The 17,512-nt window shown below is 35.0% G+C and overlaps 2 protein-coding genes across 2 annotated transcripts in view; both read right to left on the bottom strand.

Moving 5' to 3' along the window:
• Window positions 1-1,434: 1,434 nt before the first annotated feature.
• LOC117122883 (hairy/enhancer-of-split related with YRPW motif protein 1-like) lies at window positions 1,435-4,911 on the bottom strand. The gene is made up of 4 exons (XM_033268650.1): window positions 4,633-4,911; window positions 3,689-3,790; window positions 2,743-2,839; window positions 1,435-2,409 (listed from the first exon to the last, which is right to left on the bottom strand). The coding sequence occupies exons 1-4, from the start codon at window positions 4,657-4,659 to the stop codon at window positions 1,793-1,795; spliced, it is 843 nt and encodes a 280-aa protein (XP_033124541.1). The 5' UTR covers window positions 4,660-4,911; the 3' UTR covers window positions 1,435-1,792.
• A 2,507-nt stretch (window positions 4,912-7,418) lies between these two features.
• Window positions 7,419-17,512, bottom strand: part of LOC117122881 (EF-hand calcium-binding domain-containing protein 6-like) — an 11,672-nt gene continuing 1,578 nt past the window's right edge. The window contains exons 2-15 of the mRNA XM_033268648.1: window positions 16,234-16,331; window positions 13,801-13,976; window positions 13,346-13,522; window positions 12,961-13,098; window positions 12,553-12,704; window positions 12,175-12,314; window positions 11,780-11,979; window positions 11,561-11,677; window positions 11,062-11,238; window positions 10,480-10,624; window positions 10,018-10,142; window positions 9,143-9,559; window positions 8,461-8,632; window positions 7,419-7,893 (exon numbers count right to left, since the gene is read on the bottom strand). Coding sequence (XP_033124539.1) covers window positions 7,660-7,893; window positions 8,461-8,632; window positions 9,143-9,559; window positions 10,018-10,142; window positions 10,480-10,624; window positions 11,062-11,238; window positions 11,561-11,677; window positions 11,780-11,979; window positions 12,175-12,314; window positions 12,553-12,704; window positions 12,961-13,098; window positions 13,346-13,522; window positions 13,801-13,976; window positions 16,234-16,331 — 2,468 coding nt within the window. The 3' untranslated portion in view covers window positions 7,419-7,659. The remainder of the gene's footprint in view (window positions 7,894-8,460; window positions 8,633-9,142; window positions 9,560-10,017; window positions 10,143-10,479; window positions 10,625-11,061; window positions 11,239-11,560; window positions 11,678-11,779; window positions 11,980-12,174; window positions 12,315-12,552; window positions 12,705-12,960; window positions 13,099-13,345; window positions 13,523-13,800; window positions 13,977-16,233; window positions 16,332-17,512) is intronic.

Genomic DNA, 17,512 nt, shown 5'->3' with positions numbered 1-17,512 from the left:
TTGTCAGTATAACCATTAATTAATTGGATGCAATACAGTAGTTATATCTTCATAATTGTTACAATAGCAATGTGTTCTCACTATTCAACTTATTCCAAGACGATGATGGTGAAGACGACGATGAAGAATGATCTATAGTTATTGAAAGATAAGATACGCTTATACTTTTTTTGACAGTTGCCAACAATAATTATCTGTCCAAGTTTAAAATATTTGGATTATAATTGTGAAAACTTCGGAGATTTCAGACCATATTACTTCATGAACCTCTTCCACAATAGGTAAAGGAACGTCGAAACCTTCCCCCCACAAACATAGGTCCTGTCTCTATTGACCGTTGGTCTACGCGATTGCCACTTCACCCCATTTCCACCACCGGGCAAAAAATTCTTGGATCCGCCATTGAAAATTGTAATTAATGAGTTAAATTCCGTGGGTTTCAGTGACCAATAGACTTGCCACAAGTCTCTTATTTGTTAGTATTTTTCTCATGCTGGACGGCGCCACCAACGAGAAAGTTAATTTAGAGACGGAATAAGAAATCTAATCCGAAAAAAAAGAATCGAGTATGGGACGCCAATTAAATTAGGTATGGCGCGCACTAAGTGCAATAAAGAGTGATAACCCAAAATTAGGGCCTGGAACCCAGGCTAAGTGACCAAATGCCTATTATAAAAGTATTTTGGGCTCATCTTATATAATTATATGTTGTTCATATCATTAGACTTGTGATATTTTAGATCGATAGGGCTTGGGCAAAACATCTAATAATAAATGTTCTATACAGTACACTTGGGGAATATTTTACCGAGACGCAAGGTTTTTGAAGGGAATCGTAAAGATGGTGATGATGAAAAAACTCTATTTCCACAGTCACTTCAAACTCGACACAATAAATGATATGCTCTAAACCAATTTATTGCACTTTATACATATGTTTCCAATTAGATTGGATTCACCAAAATATATACTTTGGAATTAAATAACTAATATTTTTAGCGTATGAACAACACATGTCAATTTCCACAAGATCAGATACCAATCTTGGAGCTACGTATTGCAACAATATACTGTGCTCTAAAAATTATATTCAAAAATAGGGATACACTTAATACAAAGTTGTTGATATTAATACCAAGCTTGTCATTTAAAAAAAAATAGTACATTGCACCCTGCAATTCGAGACCTCTCTATTGTCAAGATCCCTCTAATTCGATACCATTTTATTCAAAAAACCACATAATAATCTTCAATCTTTTCACACAAAGGTAACCCTCTAATTGGAGACCGAACCCCGAGACCATCCCAAATTGTTGGTCTCAACGGTGGTCTGGAATTTGAGACGGGCGAACTGTGTATATGTTAGCGAATTTTTACCTTTGGACTCGGCTTGTCAAATCATATAGAAAGAGGAACATTTGTAGCATAAAACTATTGTTTTTTTTTTTTTGTTAAACCGTTTTTCAGCAATAGAGCCTACACAAAGAAAAAAAAAGTCGCCTTTGGGTATCGTCTTTAATCTAGTCTATACAAAGCACACATCAAACAGATAAGATCGTCATGCTATAGAGTTGACTTAACAACCTCCCCCTGCCCGAACTCCTGAAAATGTGTTGCGTGCGCTTTAATTTTAGCTTTACTATCATTAGGCCTACGTAGCAGAATTTCGTTGATTGGTGGGGATGTTCAGTATTGTTTTTAGAATTAAATCATTCTTCGTTGTATTTAATGTTCACTAACATTTTGTAATTAAACGTCATATCAGCCCTAAGCGCGTCATAAGCCTATATCTTCACAGAGACTCGGGAGTGAAGTTCTCTACCTTAAGTTTACTACCAAATAAACATAGTGGGCGGGGCTGGAAAAGCTGTCTTTGTACGTTGCTTAGTGCATGCGCATTGACTGGAAATGGGCGCCATAGTGTTGGCGTTGCGCGTAGCGGTGACAACATGTCTTCAGTAAATATTGGAGAGGGTTCCTGAGGTAGTGAGGGGCCATCTGAAACGATTAATTCGGGTGGTGCTCTAATTTCTATTGGAGGTTTGTAGTGTGGCTTCTGCGGTGACACATCGTTCAAGTTTGGACTGGAGTATTTGAAGTCCAAGTAACACGGCAGTGCTACCATTGAATGCGACTGCGCTACACGTAGCCCTGGAAGTAAATGTGGTTGCGGTGGGTTAGATGAACAAGTAAAATTCCTGTAATAATCTTGAAATGAACTATGTTGCGGGGAATCTTGGCGGCTGCGTAAAAAATGAACGATCTTTTGATATTTGTCGTCTGAAGGGCTTAGGCCTTCAACTTCTGTTAGATAACGAATAATCTCTTTAAGACATTCGCTGTACCCCGCGTTGTATTGGTTAGGCATACTTCTGTCATATTTCCCATCCCTATGCTTTAGCTCCGAACCTGTAAGAAAATCGAAAATATTGACATTAAAAAAAAATAAGATATGCATAATTGTTTCCATATTTGATGTAAAGTGTGTTTGCGCTTGTGTGTGGATGATGAATATATTCAGTAGTGGTAGGTCCATTGAGCCAAAAGAGGCACTCACGCACCGGTAGCAGCCATGCCAATTGTGAAATCATTTAGGTAAGATAAGAAATTGCAAAAACTCCTGAACTGGGACCCCGTCCAACTCGGTCTAAAGCCTTTGATCGTCACTCGCGTTCCCACCTCCCTGCAATAAAGCATAACTGAGCCACTCCATAAGTAAAATGCAAACATCAGTAGGCCTACCTGTTTCGAACCGTCCAGCTACACCACAGCGCTGCAACACACGGAGATATTTCACGGTCATCTCAAGTATTTCGGCCTTTTCTAGTTTACCCGAAGTCTATGAAAATCAACGGTTATTATTTTAAACAGTATTGCATGTGGTTTCCCTACCATTCTATGCCTGCGTTAAGTTTGTCCATCGTTGTTAAAACAAATAAAACAATAATATTGCTGTACCAAGTGAAATTATTGTTTTATAATTGTTAAAACAAATAAAACAATAATTTCACTTGGTATAGCAATATTAGTCAATTCATCCCTCTGATCAAAGAAATCAATTCTATATCACCTATTAGGAAATTGTTATTATTAATTTTACTATTGTTATTACGAGACCTACTTATGATAATTCTGTTTCATTGATTTAAATCCAATAATAATTCTGTGGAGTAGGCCTTGTTATATAGGCCTATTTGGTATTATATTTTCAAATTATAAAGAGCCAATCACCTACTGTCTAAAATATAAGGACTAATTCTTATTTAGGCATAAATGAATGCTTTCAATGCAAACACCTACGAATTGTAAACCGTGGCTCCTATTTGCTAATTGAAGACCATGTAATCAACGCAATATAAACAAAAATAATAAAATGGAGCCGTCGGCAGGTTGTGTCATTATTGCTAAACATTGCTTGCGTTACTTTCCTAAAAATGCGTTTGAAATTATCGTTATCTTTGTAATTATTCCTATTATAATACTCTGATTGTACTGTATATTTAAGAATGACAAAGTGCGCTTGCTTGCCTCTTGACAAAGATGTTGAGACAGCGTGGTTATTGCGCTATATGATGACACGTGCCGGGTGATAATAAACATAAGCACGTTGCTGACTGAGGCGCGTGTATCCGGACCGGCACGGGCCTCTTATCAAGTCCTTAACACAGAAGTAAAGCGGACAACTTACCTGTTTACCGAAGATTGACGGAACAGCTTGGCTGAGTTCGGCTAAACAACTATTGATACGATCACGGCGCCGTTTTTCTATCACTTTATGTGATGTGTGTTCCTGCGTTGAAAATAAAATTGTTGTTTAAACCATGAAAATAGATTTTCAGAAATAGGCCTTACTATGGTCTATCTTTCTCAATATTAGGCTACTCAATCGAAATGTTCTCAATATACGAAGTGGTTTTTATCGTAAAGTGGTTCTCGAGTGAACTGGTGAGATAAAAGCAGTGCATGTGCTCAGTTTAGCAGTGTTAAGAAAATTAAAGCAAAATAGAAAAAAGAAAAAGAAATGAAGTGAAAAAATAAGAGCTAAAGGAAAAAGAAGAAAATTGATTAGAAAAGACAGGAAAAGAAAAAGAAAAGAAAGGAAAGGAAGTGAAAAATGTATAAAGAAAAGAGAAAAGATAGAAAACAAAAGAAAAGAGAAATAATCTCGTTAAACACCTTAAACACCAAAACCGAAACTTAGATATACGGGGGTTGGTTTCTGGTGGGAAGAGCTTGACCAATAGTTAAGTATACGCAGTAGATTATAAATCAACAATAATGATAATTTAGACACGAACACATGAGTATGAAAGACAAGCGTGTACCGTAATATATAACCGGATTAAAAATATTATGTCTAAATGAATAAACAAATCTGAAAATTAAAATATTTAATTTTATTGTTAAAATTTATTAGCTCTTCACAACAATATTGTATCTGTTTTAACGTTGTAATGTTTACCACACCAGTGTGGTTTTGACTTAAGGTACACTTAACTGATTTGTAAAATGTTGCTTAATAGAAACACTTTATAAAATATCGTGTATATATATATATATATATTACGTGGTTATACCTGTCTCTTATACACATCTAGATGTGTATAAGAGACAGACTTTGTCCCTACTTACTGAACGTTCGCGCTTTCTTCCACTCATATCTTCGGGTAAGTTGCGTTGCTTAAAATAGATCCGTTTATCCTCTGCCGTTTCGTCGTAGGGCAAGTTCCCTGTCGTGTATCAAGCGTGGTGCACGGGCTGTGCACGTTGTCGTATCGTCAAGTGGTAATGGTCGTCTGTCGACCAAGTTGAGTTTACCATAAAATTAACGGTGACAAGTGTTAATTTTCACCCACTGGATCCTCTTTCTCACGACATCCCGTCGTTGCTGCCTGTTGTTGCACGCACGAGTTCGTGGCTTTGCTTTATTAGTTCTATTGTTTAACGAAGGATGTTGCAAGCCGTTCACGACCAGCTTGAAAAATCACGCGTGAATGAGTTTCTGTTTTTACCAGTAACAAGCTATCGTGTACCTGCTGCGATATTAGGATTCTGGTAATGAGATTTAGATTTTACTGTAACTTTGTTCTTTAAATATCACCATTTAAATAGGGCTTTCGTTCGTCTTTTCCTTTTATGTGGGGGTGGGTGGGTATTGTTATTAATAAATAGTTATTGAACATTTTATAAAACACCGATTGCTCAAGTTAATATCAAATAGTCCTAAGTTTGTTAGTAATTCGACACATATCGAAACGATTAAGTTTGGCTTGTTCGCATCTTTACTAAATTACTCCTAAAAATCCTAAAATTGTTTCGGCAAGACAATGGTCTATTTGTCCTCCATATGTCTAGTCAATTTTTCATTTATATTAATCAATATTTTTTTTTTATATTTCAAGGATCTTAAAACAATTTATGAGGACATTTGATTAAAGCCGTATTGGATTAACTAGTCCGAACGGGATTCAATTTTAATTATCTAATCAATCATCATTTTATTCTAAAATTAGTACATCATCATTATGTATTAGGTAATGTGTCCAGATAGATTACAGAATACGTTAAGAACAATTGGGAATAAGCGAAGCATTACTAACGAGGCAGCGGGATGTCATCTACCACGCACGCGTCTCACGTGCCAGATTCCTCTCACACGTGAAGTGCTAAAGACAGAGGCCGCTTAAAGCGTGTGTTGTTCCCGTTTTCATGCTCCATTAATTACCCTGCTCTTGTTCCGTTTGTTCCACCAGCACCGTCCGTTGCGGTAGCTCTCTTGTTCAATTGTAACATATGGGCTAAGGACAATCCATAGATTGAATTCTAGTGGCAGAATTGAAAGATAAAATTGTAGCTCTTTGTTTGGGGAGCTTACAAATTGCATTTTAGATATTGTTTTTTTAATGCTTATCTAAAATGTGAAGAGACTTGCGTATAATATAACAAGAGCCGTAAGGTGTAAAATTGACGTGAATTAAAATATGCACATTCTCCACAATACAAGGGCAGAAAGTTAGGATCTTGTATGATATGATACGCCAAGCATATACTGCGTCGGTCAGTGTTGCATCTTCGGCGCTACATATTGGGTGCCCATAGCTTATATTTCAGAAATCAATAAACTAAATTTATATTTGTATGAACTACTTCACAAAAAGTTAATATGACCATGGTAATATAGTTTATTACGCCATTTATTGAAACGTTTGAAGACGAAAATGGTTTTATACATACACACTCTTTTATAATAATATTAAAAATATATATACAATTACACATTCACACGGATATAATAATATTAATAAAAAGTATTAATTATAATACCTGTAGTAATAATGATGATGGTGATGATGATGATGATGATGACAATAATAATAATAATAATAATAATAATAATAATAACAATAATATCTTTATCAATAATATTGCTTTTACTGTACATAATGAAATATGATTAGCTTGATAATGTTAGGCATAAATCAACAGTGGTATGCCTGTCATGCGATTTTATACATATGATAAAATTATAAACAGAAAAAAAATATTTTATGGGATTTTTATATCATGAAAAGATTGAATTTTAACGCCTAAGGAATAGTCACAATTAATACACGGTATAATATAAAATTTTACAAAACGAATCATGATTTACACAGCAATGGTGATTCCTAATTTCAAACTATAGATAGATATTATGACAATATACATAATGATTTAATATAACAACTATCGTTGGATGGATTATCATGTATTAATAGTGGGTTTTATATATTAAAAAAACAATTATATTTTACAAGAAAAGCACCGTTTGTTATCTGAAATAATGCTCAGAGTAAGTACTCTGTTTTAGACACAAAAAAATGTACAACCTATGAAATAATGCAACTATTAATTAATCCTATTAAACGCGAACACAAAAGAGTCACATTTTTTATTTGCTGTTTTCTAATCGATTTTACGTGGTTATACCGTCGTACTGTTTATTTTACCAGCCACAATACGTTAAATAATATCAAAACTTTAACCGGTAGCCCAGTAGCTAACAATTCATGGTCATGTTAATTGAACACCTTCAGATACTAAATATTTCTATTCATGTTTATGGAGATTTGCTCCGTGACCACGTTTATTAGCATGTGACAACTTACCATACCATGAAACCTGGAAGAGTCAAAAACATCGGCTAATTGTTGGCTTCCAAATATATATGGCAGTTATTTCCGAGACCGATGCTGCTCATAATGCTTGTATAAGTAACGTTTTCAGGCAAGAAACTTGCATTCAAAAGTATCATAATTAATAGAAGGCCCAGTACTAAATTGATGCGTATAGATTGTAGGATGTAGATGACCTAGGCCTAGTTGGTAGAATGTAGATGATCTCCCAGCTAACAATTTGTATGTTCTTATGTTTAAATGTTTTTTTTTTTGTTTTTTTTTGTAGAATCATAGCTAAACAATAGGGGTACGGTACGCCGCCCGAGTGAAGAAGGCTACAAAGTGCGTGTGGTTGATACGGTACTGAATCCAATAACCACAAAGCACATAAATACTGCGGCTTATTCACTATACAATTCTAACAAATAAATAAAGAGACCTGAATAAATAAAATATAAGTAATACCACAGTAAAGTAATATATTGACTGTAATAATATTGATTCAGCTATCCTTAGTCGTCTCTGGTCGGAATGTTTCAGTAATAAACCGGCTATAATTAATTTTGCCGTCCATATTTTCGTCGAAGTCAGACATCACGTGGTAGATCTCCTCCTCGTTTAAAATGATGTTGCACAGTTTTAGAGTATTACGGAACTCAGGAACGGTTAATAATCCCGTATTTCCTTTATCGAGTTTCTTGAAAGCTCTTCGTAAATGGCGCCAGTCTCCTACCAACTATATCATAAAAAAAATAAGCGAAATATAATTCGGTGTATAATTACAACGATATCAACGCCATAATAACTTAAGAGTGAATTTGCAAGGTGTTGTACAGCTTAGGGACAAGGTACCATGATTGTTTCACTTCGTTAAGAAAAGCTGTCCATGCGACGAAAAACAATCATTATTACTTCCGGAATTTTTAAATGAAAGTTCTTTCCAATCTTTACTATTGTGGGGAACTCAATTCATTAAGACTTCTTACTCCAGTTTACAAATCAAACCTACTGAACAAATTAGTAATTTCCCTTTTTTGTACCCATGCATAGAGTGGCCACATCCTCTTGTATGTTTTCCGAATAACTATATAAACTTTGTAAAATAATATTACAATATTATTTTATTGTTTGCTTGTTTAGATTTTATCTTTATGTCATGTACTCTCTCCTTTTTGGAGTTATTTTTTTAAAAATACATTTGAATACAATTTTGTATACTTCGCAAGTTTTCTATTTCAGGGTGAATTTGAGCGAGAAAAAAAAAGAAATCGAAATAGAAAAAGAAAAGAAATGAACAGGCTACCTTCTGTCGTAGTCTCGCTGTCATGCCCGTTAAACCTTTATGTGGTTCGTTGACGATTGGAGCAATAGGAACTTCAGGTTGCGCGTGGGTAAGTACATCTAACATGTTGTTTCCATACCGATGAGTTTGTTTTCGAAGTGCAAATGGCTTAAGAAATTCAATGTATGAAACTCTGAAAGTAATTAAAGAAATGTTTGGTTATTATAACTGTAAATCCTGGGACAGTATTTTAATCATAATTACCTTGTTAAATCTGGAGGGATTAAGTTTGAAATGGTCCTTCGTTTTAAAACTGTTAAACATTAATCATCTGAAATGGCTTGTTAACGTGGGGAACATTAATAGGAAGGTTTCGCAAGCTTACGGAAACGATAACCAATACAGCTACGTCATCAAAAATGTTTAGTCAATCATTCCCCTACAGTAGCATATCTGTCACAACGTAGGCCATCCATGCCTTTTACACCAATCAACGATCATATTCAGCTCATATATATATATAAAAACATATCAGTTTTAACACCTGTCTCTTATACACATCTAGAGGTGTATAAGAGACAGGCATTATATATTATATGTTATACAGCTTTCAGGTACTAATTACTTAATTCCTCTGGATGCTTAAACTTAGGCCTAAATTAATTCTAAAAAACTATACTTAAAATGCCTTAAAAGTATTTACCGTCCATCTTTATTGACGTCAAACTTCCTACAAAGCATATCAAGTTCATAGTTGTTCAACTGAACACAGAGTTCCTGGAGAACGTCTCTGAACTCTTCTTTGGTTATGTATCCGGTGGCGTAAGGATCAAGACCTAGGAATTCATTCCTAAGATCGTTCCACCTGTAATCCACCTTTGACCGCAGGTTGTCTTCCAACATGTCGCTTGCGCAGTTCAACTTGCGCGAACGGATTAGGAAATCAGAATCGCCACGTTTTGGTGGCACAAGTTTAGCGTTCGGGAACGCAGAGTCTTTCGGCGTGTAAACAAAATGACGGACGAATTGTTGAAAGTCGAGCATGCGGTTTTGCGTAGTTATGAAAGTATCCCAGAGTCGGCTGATCTCACCTCTTGTGATCTCTGGTCTCACTCCGAGCCTATGAGAAATAAAAACCATAGTTTAAATGAACCACACTTATTTAGAATAGAATTAACATTTTCTTACTATTCATGAACCAGTTAAAATATTCCTTATTATTAATGACGATAATGTATTTTGATATACACAGTATAAAGTACCGTACTATAATGCACGATAACATGACATGCAGTGTTTATTGGTGGAACCAAATTGCTATATTTCAACTCAACAAATTAATCTTTTATTTAAAGAGAAGCTAGAGTAACATAGGTAAGATTTCTATTTTGTTTTAGAATTTTGTGCACAATTTCATAATCAAAACCCATTCCATAATAATCACTGGCGTACAATAATGTTTCACATCTATTATTATATTCTTACAAAGTTCTCAAGAATGAATTGTTTATTCCATGTGCATAGTATATGCAACCAACCAATAAACTAATTGCTCCATGATGCAACAGGCCTACTTACTTCTTTAACATATAGTACATCATTTCCTGGTTGAGTTTTCCGGTGTTAGATTCATCAAGTTCATTAAACAATGCCTCAACCTCCTGATAACGATCTCTTACAATTTTCTTTAGCATCTTTTTCAACTGTTAGAACAACATTAAAACAGAATAATTATTGTTAGGTCCAGCTGGATATTTTTGTGCCAAAATGAAATAAATACTTTTATATATATTTACTGAGTTTACGATGGGTGTCATATTTGTAATCACTATTGGATTACCAAATGAGTGCTATTCGTATTTTAATGGTAATCCATTGTCTTTGAGAACTGTATGAACGTAGATATATTGATGTATTTTGATGTAATCGCATACACATGATTAAGCGACACGGGAAGACTTTTCCACTCAAACAGTAGTCTTATGTTCAATGCTATCAAAAACATTGATCATGTACAGGTTTGTACCAAAATGAATGTACCTGTTCATTAGATCTGCCTTTCATGTAATCTCTAAAGTCCATAGGCGTAAGTTCCTCCTCAGGGGCCTCTGTTTCCATTGGTTCTTCTGGTTCATTCCGATGATACTCTGACTTGGCATCGAATAAACTTGGTGCACCAAAATTCCTGCAATAATCACAAATATACCATGCAAAAGTAGGTAGAGAAAATTGTTCTGAAAGTTGAATAAGTATAATAATAATGATAATGATGTTTGTGCCTTTAGCAATTTGACAACATAACAAGAATCAGAATAAAAACATATCAGTTTTAACACTGTTCAGTGTTATAGCCGTACCCTCTCTAACAGTGTAATTACATCAACTCAGCTTTAACACTTAAACAGGCGCTCTACTATATTTGCATTATTGAAAGTATAACCAATGTTGTATCATATCTTACAACACTACCTAGTATCATTACATTTTATATTTCTATTTATTTTAACATTGGAAGGAACACTAAGATGTAGTGACAAAAATCACTATTTAGTGCTAATTAATTTGTATTTATAATTAATTGTAATGACAATAAAAACAAACTTTGAACTTAAATTGTATTACCTGGTATCAAATTGCGCCATGAATTGTGGGTATTTTACGTTTCCTTCGTCGTCAAGCGGTAAGTTATCAACCAGAGCACCGAACTCATCGTCTGACATGTCGATTCCGAAGCGGCTTTCAATTGCCGCTCTGAACTCCTCTAGTGAGATCACATCTGTGTGCATCCTATCAATTTTGCTACAAGAACAGCAAGGTATAACGACTGTAATCTTGGTAACTAAACATTTTAATATCATAGTTATAGTCTCGAGGCACCATTGTGGTGGTTGCAGTGACGGTGGCGGCGGCGGTGGTGGTGGTGACAATAATGATAATGAACTGGGGATGGGGATGTTCACAGCCACATAAATATTATCAATTGAATATTTTAAAAGGAAATTTAACTTGATATGTATATAGGCCTATACATGGGTATGTAAGACTACCGTACCTATATATACATTACAAAGTACTGTACATTTTGTACATATTTTCATTTTGCGTTGTTTGTTTTACTTACTGGAAGGTTCCAAGGAGTGACAAGAAATCAGCTTGGAACATGCCCATCAATTTCGTCTCGACGGCCGTTATTGTTGTACAAGCACCAGGACTCCTGCTTCGTTCACTTTTATTGTATCTAAAATTAATAATATTACAAACATATTAAATCGTAAAAACATATTAAATCGGTGGTTAAAACTGCTAGGAGAGATTCTAATTTGCTCTTGCTTTCTGTTACCTGTGTTTAGGGTTGGCTAGAATCTTATGTGGAATTCCTTCCTCGCTTCTGTCTTGGAAGCGTTGCAGAAAGTCTCTGTAGGAGACTCTTCCATCTTTTCTACAGGTAATCGAGCATCGTGCCATGAAATCATTTAGTTGTTTGTTGTCTAACTTCAAATCGAACTTTTCAAGAATTCTCTGAAAATCCTTTCGATCAATCTATAAAAAAGAAATATTTAATTTTGTTAAAAAAATAATTTGTTTTAAAGTATTCATTGGAACTTGAACCAATGTACCCGATTAAAATTCATTTCTTCCTCCAACAAGATTAAGACGTTTTCATAAAATGTTTAAGATACATATACAGTAAGGTCTTAAATTAATTCAATACAGGTCTCTTAATTATATGTTTACCTCGCCAGTTCGCTGTGTGTCTAAATTAACGAACTCTTTCTTCATTTTCTTGAATCCCTCTCTAAATTTGTCTTTTAACCATTTTTCCACATCTAGCGACTTGGCTCGATCAACCTCGGCTTTTCTCGGAGATCTCCTCGCTAAGTAAACAAACAAACAAACCACTCTATCATTATGTTAGTCCACATAAGTACACTGTTGACATATACATGTCTGGAGAACATATAGCTTGTCTCATTTCGTATTCTTGGCTGGCCCCTTTAGAAACGTTCTGTGTCGTATGTCCATCATTTAATCTGTGATTTAATACTGTATAAGTATCTCATAATAGTTATATCGATGTTTGATCTTAACTATTAAAAGACATGTTAAACTTACGAGATGTTCTAGTTTCACTTCTTGGACTAAGCTGGCTTTCGGAGGGCCTTTTCCGTGTCGCTTGCCCACCTTGCGTGCCCGGCCGGAATGATATTCCCAGCTTACTCATTAATCTCTCGCCGTTGATGACGCCATATCCATCTTCATCGTACCTGGACACAGATTATAAAAAATGATTAAATCTGCATACAGACCGTCAATGTTCGGGGGCATTTTTTGTAATTAAAATTCATGTAAACAAAACAATCCCTTGCGCCAAATTCAAGTTATTCATTTGTCTGGCGCAAACGACGGACCAGTATGATAAGTGTCTAAAACCTTTATCAAAACAAAACTAGCGCTAATAATTATAATATGGCGTTGATAATGGCGACAACATTATTAATGGTTTTAAAGTTTCCTACTTACTTGCTCCACAACTTTTCGAACTCGTCGTCATCCATAAAAAACAGCATTTTGTTTAAGGCGTTTCTTAACTCTGGTTTTAGGATTCGCCCACTACCTCCTGGATTCATTTGTGGTATCAGCTCAGCGATATCAACAAGTCTGCAGATAGAGGATAGAGATGAGTTATATGATAGTGTTATAATGACCAGTGCTGTTTCGAACTTACGAAGAGAGGGAAACCAACCTAAGTTGCTTCTTGTTGAATTTGAATAGACCAGATAATACATCAGAACCGGTTCAAGTTGTACTACAAAAGTTACAACACATAAGCATTAACTTCTCGGTTACAATTTTTAGGAACTTTGGTCTTACCACGTAAACGCAGATTGACAAATGCTACGCTTACCTTTGTCGAGCCTTTTCCTTCAGTTGAGCGTGAACTTGCCCAGCCGTCATTGTAAGTTTGTCGATGTTTTGCCGATTTATAGGATCCAACCAAGATGGAACATCGTTGCTGACTGGTTCTCGTAAACAGGCATGAAACTCCTCCAAACGAATGACTTGTTTTTCGCCAAGTTTCAATCTTGAGAAGGAGAGAATATTTAGTTACGGCTTAGTAGGCGGGCGGGCGTCTATTATGTCGTGTGACCAGGTATAGAATGGAAGGTGTAATTAAATATGCTTGCATTTAAATGTTAAGGCTCAAACTCAATTTAACAAGTCTGGTATTGAGACTTGGTTGATAGAACCCCACATAATCTATCCTATAGGCCTATAGATGTTGCTGATTGCATAAGAATAAAAAAATGAATATGATAAAAATGAACACGTGGTATTTCACTATAAAGATAGTTAACTTACCTAAGAAGTAATAGGTTAAAGTGTTTCAGACTAAGGAACCTTCCAAGGAAAGATGTAATTGCTCGATGAAGTGCCTCGCGGCTGAGGTTGCCTCTGCCCTCTGGATCATTCGAAATGAATAACTTCTTGATTTCGTAATAGTTCTTCTTCAGTTTTTCTCGTAAAATCATCTCCAACTGAAAGTAGTAGATATAAAACGTAGACAAGAACATAGATAAGCATATTGTGTGGAGAAGGAGAGAGACGGTACCGACATTATTATTTTTTTAAATATTTTAAAAATAAAATATAATAACGCGTCAGCGTCAATTGTGCATTTCCTCTGGCTGAAAATGTGATAGTGGCCTATAAACTAAACTTTAGTTTTGGTGAATCAGTCAGATGTAGATAATCGTTTGGGACAGCTATACGCGTAACATTATGATGTTTGGGAATGACGTATGCAAAAATCGAGACTATACATTGGGATTAAGGTTAATGGTAAAATTAGCCGACTAATGGACATTTCGGCAGTGACAATTAAACTAAACACAGCGTCCCATAGAACACACATGTTGTACTAAGTTTACGCTGACGTTGGACCTTAGCTACAAATTACCAGGGGTGAGGCTTAGTTGGTCTGGGTTATTGCGATCGAAATCGCCTTAACCAAGTTCACATAGCAATGCAAAATAGTCTTGGATTTAAAGACATGACCACCGATTAAAAACACTGAATACGGTACCTTGCCGTCTGTGCCACACATTTCCATCATTGTAGCCTACTCATTGGCCAATTTGTATAACATCCCCCAATAATCTTCGATAATACTTGATGCTTATCTAAGCATCCAATTTACTTTACCCCATATTCTTGTTTGACAGACTATAGATAGTTTACATTTTTTCAAGTGGTATTTGAAGAGAAGGAAAGAACGTGGGTGATAGAATAGTTCGTCAAGTTTGTCCATCCACGTATGTAATAGTTTAAGCAAACAATTGGTTTACTGTACTTGAAAATGACCAAAGCTAACATCACTCACCCCGTCTAAGCTGCCACTGAAAAGATGCCTAGAGAGCGCATGTGTAATACAATTGTTTATAGCAACAACCACCCCATGTATGGGGTCGTTGTTCAGGTGTTGGTTCTTAAATTATCTGAACCAAACTTATTACCGATTATTCTGTGGTGTAGTGATCAGTCTCGCTGAATATCCATAACCGGCATGTTTTGAATAACGTACCGCAATTAAATATGATTCAATGGAGTTTTTAATTAACCACTTCATTATTTATGATAATTGTGTTTCCTTTTTAATATTCCAACTGCGTTTGTAATAGGCCTATGTAAAATAAAGTTCATGGACTATCAATATGAAACTCTATTTTATGTTCTAAAGATAAATTGTCCATTATACATTCGGAATATTTTCATGGTCTTAAGCTTACACACTTAAAAATATTAATAATAATAATAATAATAATAATAATAATTATTATTATTATTATTATTATTATTATTATTATTATTATTATTATTATTATTATTATTATTAATTATTATTATTATTATTATTATTATTATTATTATTATTATTAGTAATTTCGGTATGACTGACACCTTCATCAATAATAAAGATGATAAAACATTTTTTTCAGGAAAAAAGTTTTATCCGCAATGAGATTCGAACCCAAGACCGTCTGATTATTGTTCATGCGCTCGGCCAACTGAGCCCACTTTTTCTATTCGCAATAATATTAAGCGTTTGCTTAAGTGGCAAGCACGAAATGAAGGAGCGGATGCTAATGAAACAATATTTAGATTTACTAATGTTGTCATAGCGACGAAGCTTCCATATTAAATGACAATGAATCTCTACTTTTTGGTAATTAGTCCAAGACATCGATGGTATGAAACATGAAACGGTTAAATCGAAAAGACATTTTCTCAGTTGCTCCTTACAATCTATTAACTCATTTAACCCTTATTTGACCAGAAAACCTATAAGTTTCAAATTTCTGTCTATATTTACATGCCGTTTCTTTTCAAATAGATCCAATTTATTAATAATCCTATATTTAGTTGAATGTTTAGAAACCGGGCAATACTCCACTATTACATTTAACAAATCCAAATTAAATTTCAAGCTGGTATTGGCATATTATATTATAAAAATCTGATTGAAAGATTGAAGGAAGACACATACATCTTTCTAGACGGTCACGTGGTACACCATCAGGGTAGTTTTGCCTCGAACATCCCCTTTCGGCCCCCTCCCCCTTTCGGACATCTATGGATCCGCCTCTGTGAATAGGCACAGACTAAAAAAAACAATATAAGGAAAGGTCTATTTTTGCAACATATTCTAAAGTACATGGTTCCCCCATGTTGACCCCCGTTTTAAAATAAATAAGCCTGAAGTGTTTGTGATTAATCTGTGGGTTGGATATTTACCTCGTCAACCTCCAATCTGAGCTTTGTTCCGGGTCTAGACATACAGGAAGCAACACTTCCACGGCTCTCACCCCTGCTCGCAATATCAGCTTTCGCCCCTGCAAGGAAGTAATGGTATTAGAAAATTAAAAATTATCCTCCTCCACCGTCAAAATTATTTCATTGTTGTTGTAGAACTGATTCGTTAATAACATTAAGCATACCAGATGAAACTATTCGAATATTTCATTGTTATTATCATCATCATCCGTCATTATCATCATCGTCAAACTCACCATGTCGTCATCATTAACCTATTGTTAATCGTTACATAGTCAACAGCCAGAAACTGAGATTTTCAATTTTAGGAGTATTCTTTCCTAATAACCCGAATTCTACGAAAAGTGTTAGGTAATGGTTTGAAAATCTTGACAGCAAATTCCATTACAAAACGAAGTTAGACCTGCTATACAAAGTTTTGGTTAGACCATGGAGGTATAAATTATATACCCTTCTTTCAATGGCTTGGAGTTAGACAACGGCTGTTTAGTGTGCTTTGGACCCCCCGAATTGTTTATCGTTTTTGTTTCTATGTTTACATGGCCGTGACGGATACGCATGTGTATTATTTAGGAAATTCTGTGTGCCTACTTGTATAAGATTAAGTGAATAAATAATATTCTAACTGCAGGCCTTCTTAAGAGCAACAGCTAATGTGTATGAGGACCTCTTTAAAATAATGGGCCGCAATGAATTCTAACAATAACTCTAATAATAAGGGTAGTGGGTTGTCAAAACCTACAGTATGTGAGTTAGGCTGCTATGGTACAGTAGATGATTTACTGGCCTACATGCCACATTATAGGCCTATTGCACATACAATATTTATCCGTATACATCAGCAAACCGAAATCATGTTGTTGTTTTTGTTGACGCGTTTGAATTCGTTTATATATTGAATTATCAGCCTTTTATGAGTGGAATTTACTTCGAAGGTTCAAGGATATTAAATTAGAGTCATATTGATGCTGGTGACGATTTTATGAGAACACCGAGAGTACAGTCTGAGTTGGTTGCCAAGGAAAGGGTCATAACCTTTTCAATAAGTCACTCATGTACCTGTCTTTAGGGGTATTTTATTTTTCAAGAAAATAAAATGAATTAAAACTTAAAATCTTTAGAATATCCTTAATTCAAAATGTCATTAAATTCTCAACTATGTGTATGATTGTGATGCCAAGATATTGTTTGCTTAATGGATAAAGATATATATATATATATTATACATATATAGTATATA

This window comes from Anneissia japonica, unplaced genomic scaffold (assembly GCF_011630105.1).
Source record: "Anneissia japonica isolate Jap-2015-1 unplaced genomic scaffold, ASM1163010v1 scaffold287711_len853857_cov187, whole genome shotgun sequence".
NCBI lineage: Eukaryota > Metazoa > Echinodermata > Crinoidea > Comatulida > Comatulidae > Anneissia > Anneissia japonica.
Note: the sequence above shows the minus strand (reverse complement) of the source record. Positions and strands in the feature narration are given on the sequence as shown.